Source organism: Protomyctophum bolini, assembly GCF_963924005.1.
Source record: "Protomyctophum bolini genome assembly, chromosome: 2".
In the NCBI taxonomy this organism is placed as follows: Eukaryota; Metazoa; Chordata; class Actinopteri; order Myctophiformes; family Myctophidae; genus Protomyctophum; species Protomyctophum bolini.
In genome coordinates this window covers 322,501-330,000 of record NC_137863.1, presented here as the reverse complement: position 1 = coordinate 330,000, position 7,500 = coordinate 322,501, and the positions used below count along the sequence as shown (strand labels likewise).

Below are 7,500 nucleotides of genomic sequence, written 5' to 3'. Positions count from 1 at the left end.
AATGGTACCAACATCAATACAACCTGTTATCTCTCCTAATGGTACCAACATCAATACAACCTGTAATCTCTCCTAATGGTACCAACATCAATACAACCTGTTATCTCTCCTAATGGTACCAACATCAATACAACCTGTAATCTCTCCTAATGGTACCAACATCAATACAACCTGTTATCTCTCCTAATGGTACCAACATCAATACAACATGTTATCTCTCCTAATGGTACCAACATCAATACAACCTGTTATCTCTCCTAATGGTACCAACATCAATACAACCTGTTATCTCTCCTAATGGTACCAACATCAATACAACCTGTTATCTCTCCTAATGGTACCAACATCAATACAACCTGTTATCTCTCCTAATGGTGCCAACATCAATACAGCCTGTTGTCTCTCCTAATGGTACCAACATCAATACAACCTGTTATCTCTCCTAATGGTACCAACATCAATACAACCTGTAATCTCTCCTAATGGTACCAACATCAATACAGCCTGTTATCTCTCCTAATGGTACCAACATCAATACAGCCTGTAATCTCTCCTAATGGTACCAACATCAATACAACCTGTTATCTCTCCTAATGGTACCAACATCAATACAACCTGTTATCTCTCCTAATGGTACCAACATCAATACAACCTGTTATCTCTCCTAATGGTACCAACATCAATACAACCTGTTATCTCTCCTAATGGTACCAACATCAATACAACCTGTTATCTCTCCTAATGGTACCAACATCAATACAACCTGTTATCTCTCCTAATGGTACCAACATCAATACAACCTGTTATCTCTCCTAATGGTACCAACATCAATACAACCTGTTATCTCTCCTAATGGTACCAACATCAATACAACCTGTAATCTCTCCTAATGGTACCAACATCAATACAACCTGTTATCTCTCCTAATGGTACCAACATCAATACAACCTGTAATCTCTCCTAATGGTACCAACATCAATACAACCTGTAATCTCTCCTAATGGTACCAACATCAATACAACCTGTTATCTCTCCTAATGGTACCAACATCAATACAGCATGTTATCTCTCCTAATGGTACCAACATCAATACAACCTGTTATCTCTCCTAATGGTACCAACATCAATACAACCTGTTATCTCTCCTAATGGTACCAACATCAATACAACTTGTTATCTCTCCTAATGGTACCAACATCAATACAACCTGTTATCTCTCCTAATGGTACCAACATCAATACAACCTGTAATCTCTCCTAATGGTACCAACATCAATACAACCTGTAATCTCTCCTAATGGTACCAACATCAATACAACCTGTAATCTCTCCTAATGGTACCAACATCAATACAACCTGTTATCTCTCCTAATGGTACCAACATCAATACAGCATGTTATCTCTCCTAATGGTACCAACATCAATACAACCTGTTATCTCTCCTAATGGTACCAACATCAATACAACCTGTAATCTCTCCTAATGGTACCAACATCAATACAACCTGTAATCTCTCCTAATGGTACCAACATCAATACAACCTGTTATCTCTCCTAATGGTACCAACATCAATACAACCTGTTATCTCTCCTAATGGTACCAACATCAATACAACCTGTTATCTCTCCTAATGGTACCAACATCAATACAACCTGTTATCTCTCCTAATGGTACCAACATCAATACAACCTGTTATCTCTCCTAATGGTACCAACATCAATACAACCTGTTATCTCTCCTAATGGTACCAACATCAATACAACCTGTAATCTCTCCTAATGGTACCAACATCAATACAACCTGTAATCTCTCCTAATGGTACCAACATCAATACAACCTGTTATCTCTCCTAATGGTACCAACATCAATACAACCTGTAATCTCTCCTAATGGTACCAACATCAATACAACCTGTTATCTCTCCTAATGGTACCAACATCAATACAACCTGTAATCTCTCCTAATGGTACCAACATCAATACAACCTGTTATCTCTCCTAATGGTACCAACATCAATACAACCTGTAATCTCTCCTAATGGTACCAACATCAATACAACCTGTAATCTCTCCTAATGGTACCAACATCAATACAACCTGTTATCTCTCCTAATGGTGACAACATCAATACAGCCTGTTGTCTCTCCTAATGGTGACAACATCAATACAGCCTGTTGTCTCTCCTAATGGTACCAACATCAATACAACCTGTAATCTCCCCTAATGGTGACAACATCAATACAACCTGTTATCTCTCCTAATGGTGACAACATCAATACAGCCTGTTGTCTCTCCTAATGGTACCAACATCAATACAACCTGTAATCTCTCCTAATGGTACCAACATCAATACAACCTGTTATCTCTCCTAATGGTGACAACATCAATACAGCCTGTTGTCTCTCCTAATGGTGCCAACATCAATACAACCTGTTATCTCTCCTAATGGTACCAACATCAATACAACCTGTAATCTCTCCTAATGGTACCAACATCAATACAACCTGTAATATCTCCTAATGGTACCAACATCAATACAACCTGTAATCTCTCCTAATGGTACCAACATCAATACAACCTGTAATCTCTCCTAATGGTACCAACATCAATACAACCTGTTGTCTCTCCTAATGGTACCAACATCAATACAACCTGTAATCTCTCCTAATGGTACCAACATCAATACAACCTGTAATCTCTCCTAATGGTACCAACATCAATACAACCTGTAATCTCTCCTAATGGTACCAACATCAATACAGCCTGTTATCTCTCCTAATGGTACCAACATCAATACAGCCTGTAATCTCTCCTAATGGTACCAACATCAATACAACCTGTAATCTCTCCTAATGGTACCAACATCAATACAACCTGTAATCTCTCCTAATGGTACCAACATCAATACAACCTGTAATCTCTCCTAATGGTACCAACATCAATACAACCTGTAATCTCTCCTAATGGTACCAACATCAATACAACCTGTTATCTCTCCTAATGGTGACAACATCAATACAGCCTGTTGTCTCTCCTAATGGTGACAACATCAATACAGCCTGTTGTCTCTCCTAATGGTACCAACATCAATACAACCTGTAATCTCTCCTAATGGTGACAACATCAATACAACCTGTTATCTCTCCTAATGGTGACAACATCAATACAGCCTGTTGTCTCTCCTAATGGTACCAACATCAATACAACCTGTAATCTCTCCTAATGGTACCAACATCAATACAACCTGTTATCTCTCCTAATGGTGACAACATCAATACAGCCTGTTATCTCTCCTAATGGTGACAACATCAATACAGCCTGTTGTCTCTCCTAATGGTGCCAACATCAATACAACCTGTTATCTCTCCTAATGGTACCAACATCAATACAACCTGTAATCTCTCCTAATGGTACCAACATCAATACAGCCTGTTATCTCTCCTAATGGTACCAACATCAATACAGCCTGTAATCTCTCCTAATGGTACCAACATCAATACAACCTGTAATCTCTCCTAATGGTACCAACATCAATACAACCTGTAATCTCTCCTAATGGTACCAACATCAATACAACCTGTAATCTCTCCTAATGGTACCAACATCAATACAACCTGTAATCTCTCCTAATGGTACCAACATCAATACAACCTGTTATCTCTCCTAATGGTGACAACATCAATACAGCCTGTTGTCTCTCCTAATGGTGACAACATCAATACAGCCTGTTGTCTCTCCTAATGGTACCAACATCAATACAACCTGTAATCTCTCCTAATGGTGACAACATCAATACAGCCTGTTGTCTCTCCTAATGGTGACAACATCAATACAGCCTGTTGTCTCTCCTAATGGTACCAACATCAATACAACCTGTAATCTCTCCTAATGGTACCAACATCAATACAACCTGTTATCTCTCCTAATGGTGACAACATCAATACAGCCTGTTATCTCTCCTAATGGTGACAACATCAATACAGCCTGTTGTCTCTCCTAATGGTGCCAACATCAATACAACCTGTAATCTCTCCTAATGGTACCAACATCAATACAGCCTGTTATCTCTCCTAATGGTACCAACATCAATACAACCTGTTATCTCTCCTAATGGTACCAACATCAATACAACCTGTTATCTCTCCTAATGGTACCAACATCAATACAACCTGTTATCTCTCCTAATGGTGACAACATCAATACAGCCTGTTATCTCTCCTAATGGTACCAACATCAATACAACCTGTAATCTCTCCTAATGGTACCAACATCAATACAACCTGTAATCTCTCCTAATGGTACCAACATCAATACAACCTGTTATCTCTCCTAATGGTACCAACATCAATACAACCTGTTATCTCTCCTAATGGTACCAACATCAATACAACCTGTAATCTCTCCTAATGGTACCAACATCAATACAACCTGTTATCTCTCCTAATGGTACCAACATCAATACAACCTGTAATCTCTCCTAATGGTACCAACATCAATACAACCTGTTATCTCTCCTAATGGTACCAACATCAATACAACCTGTAATCTCTCCTAATGGTACCAACATCAATACAGCATGTTATCTCTCCTAATGGTACCAACATCAATACAACCTGTTATCTCTCCTAATGGTACCAACATCAATACAACCTGTTATCTCTCCTAATGGTGACAACATCAATACAGCCTGTTATCTCTCCTAATGGTACCAACATCAATTGAACATGGAAATGTGGACAAACGTAAGGCATACCTGCTGGTGGAAGCTCCAACAGGGGAGGCAGGTGGAGAGATGGCAGGGGAGACGAGGGAGCTCCTGGTGGCGGGGCCGCCACGTTGCTGCTGCCTCCTCCCCCTCGGGGGCCCCCGGGACCTCCCCCTCGGGGCCCCCCGGGGCCTCCTCCCCCTCCTCCTCCTCCTCCCCGCGGCCCCCCGGGGCCTCCAGAGGGGACCCTCCTCACATGAGCCTTGGCTGGGCTGGGCGTGGTGGCGTTGCTGCCGCTGGAGGTCTTAGGGGAGGAGTTGCCGTCCGTGGAGGTCTTAGTGGGGCTGTGGAGTTACGATAAGGTCTTAGTGGGGCTGTGGAGTTACGATAAGGTCTTAGTGGGGCTGTGGAGTTACGATAAGGTCTTAGTGGGGCTGTGGAGTTACGATAAGGTCTTAGTGGGGCTGTGGAGTTATACGATAAGGTCTTAGTGGGGCTGTGGAGTTATACGATAAGGTCTTAGTGGGGCTGTGGAGTTATACGATAAGGTCTTAGTGGGGCTGTGGAGTTACGATAAGGTCTTAGTGGGGCTGTGGAGTTACGATAAGGTCTTAGTGGGGCTGTGGAGTTATACGATAAGGTCTTAGTGGGGCTGTGGAGTTACGATAAGGTCTTAGTGGGGCTGTGGAGTTACGATAAGGTCTTAGTGGGGCTGTGGAGTTACGATAAGGTCTTAGTGGGGCTGTGGAGTTACGATAAGGTCTTAGTGGGGCTGTGGGGTTACGATAAGGTCTTAGTGGGGCTGTGGAGTTACGATAAGGTCTTAGTGGGGCTGTGGAGTTACGATAAGGTCTTAGTGGGGCTGTGGAGTTATACGATAAGGTCTTAGTGGGGCTGTGGAGTTATACGATAAGGTCTTAGTGGGGCTGTGGAGTTATACGATAAGGTCTTAGTGGGGCTGTGGAGTTACGATAAGGTCTTAGTGGGGCTGTGGAGTTACGATAAGGTCTTAGTGGGGCTGTGGAGTTACGATAAGGTCTTAGTGGGGCTGTGGAGTTATACGATAAGGTCTTAGTGGGGCTGTGGAGTTACGATAAGGTCTTAGTGGGGCTGTGGAGTTATACGATAAGGTCTTAGTGGGGCTGTGGAGTTATACGATAAGGTCTTAGTGGGGCTGTGGAGTTACGATAAGGTCTTAGTGGGGCTGTGGAGTTATACTATAAGGTCTTAGTGGGGCTGTGGAGTTATACGATAAGGTCTTAGTGGGGCTGTGGAGTTACGATAAGGTCTTAGTGGGGCTGTGGAGTTATACTATAAGGTCTTAGTGGGGCTGTGGAGTTATACGATAAGGAGATCTTAGTGGGGCTGTGGAGTTACGATAAGGTCTTAGTGGGGCTGTGGAGTTATACGATAAGGTCTTAGTGGGGCTGTGGAGTTACGATAAGGTCTTAGTGGGGCTGTGGAGTTATACGATAAGGTCTTAGTGGGGCTGTGGAGTTACGATAAGGTCTTAGTGGGGCTGTGGAGTTATACGATAAGGAGGTCTTAGTGGCGCTGTGGAGTTATACGATAAGGTCTTAGTGGGGCTGTGGAGTTACGATAAGGTCTTAGTGGGGCTGTGGAGTTATACGATAAGGTCTTAGTGGGGTTGTGGAGTTATACGATAAGGTCTTAGTGGGGCTGTGGAGTTACGATAAGGTCTTAGTGGGGCTCTGGAGTTACGATAAGGTCTTAGTGGGGCTGTGGAGTTATACGATAAGGTCTTAGTGGGGCTGTGGAGTTTTGGCACCACAAAACATACATGAACCACTTCAGTCTCTATACTGTATACACGTGTTGGGTCATTTGAAAATAGAAGATCTACAAGCTCACAAAGAAAGCTGAAAGCAGAGAGAGAGAGAGAGGTAGAGAGACCTGTGGCTGGTGAGGAAGACGTCAGGCTGCTGTTTGAACAGGTCAGACTGAGAGAGAGAGAGAGAGAGAGAGAGAGAGAGAGGTAGAGAGACCTGTGGCTGGTGAGGAAGACGTCAGGCTGCTGTTTGAACAGGTCAGACTGAGAGAGAGAGAGAGAGAGAGAGAGAGAGAGAGAGGTAGAGAGACCTGTGGCTGGTGAGGAAGACGTCAGGCTGTTGTTTGAACAAGTCAGACTGAGAGAGAGAGAGAGAGAGAGAGAGGTAGAGAGACCTGTGGCTGGTGAGGAAGACGTCAGGCTGCTGTTTGAACAGGTCAGACTGCGCCATCTGGTGGTTGATGCTGCGGGCGGTGTCGTGGAAGTTCTTGTCTGTGAAGAGATGGACGTGGATGCAGTGCTTAGTGTCGTCCACTCTGGCAACCTGGGGGGGGGGGGGCAGAGAGACAGTGTAAGTTGATTAGCGGTATACTGTGGTTACTTTGCACCACTTCCGATGCGTATGCACCGTCCCAGCAAATGACGTAATGACTACTTGTGCCTGATACGGCAGTGGTGCCAGATTACATACACATGTATACACAGGAGCATTACCTTTGATCCTCCCGACACTAAAACATATCGTCATTACGTCACCATCGAAAACCAATTACACCCTGTCATTGGGTCCTTTAAATCCACATCTTTATTACGTCATCAATGCTAGTTATACCAGTTCTGGGACGGTGCATACGCATCGAATATGCTGAGACGGTGCCTATGCATCGAATATCGTCCTCGGCGAAACTAGTACTTGCGCGCTCTGCTCATACTACAGTCACAGTGTATTAATACCTTCATGCTGCAGTCTGTAGTATTCAGTACTTTCTCGCGGAGCCACTGGACAGA

General features: G+C 43.4%; 1 protein-coding gene across 3 annotated transcripts in view; it reads right to left on the bottom strand.

Moving 5' to 3' along the window:
- Nucleotides 1–7,500, bottom strand: part of tdrd7b (tudor domain containing 7 b) — a 32,504-nt gene that overhangs the window by 5,631 nt on the left and 19,373 nt on the right. For 2 of the 3 annotated variants that reach the window (XM_080781248.1, XM_080781250.1), the window contains 3 exons: nucleotides 7,447–7,500; nucleotides 6,888–7,036; nucleotides 4,752–5,047 (listed from right to left, as the gene is read on the bottom strand). The exon at nucleotides 7,447–7,500 is cut by the window's right edge and continues 57 nt beyond it. In XM_080781248.1, coding sequence (XP_080637374.1) covers nucleotides 4,752–5,047; nucleotides 6,888–7,036; nucleotides 7,447–7,500 — 499 coding nt within the window. The remainder of the gene's footprint in view (nucleotides 1–4,751; nucleotides 5,048–6,887; nucleotides 7,037–7,446) is intronic. The other variant, XM_080781249.1, reaches the window with a different exon arrangement.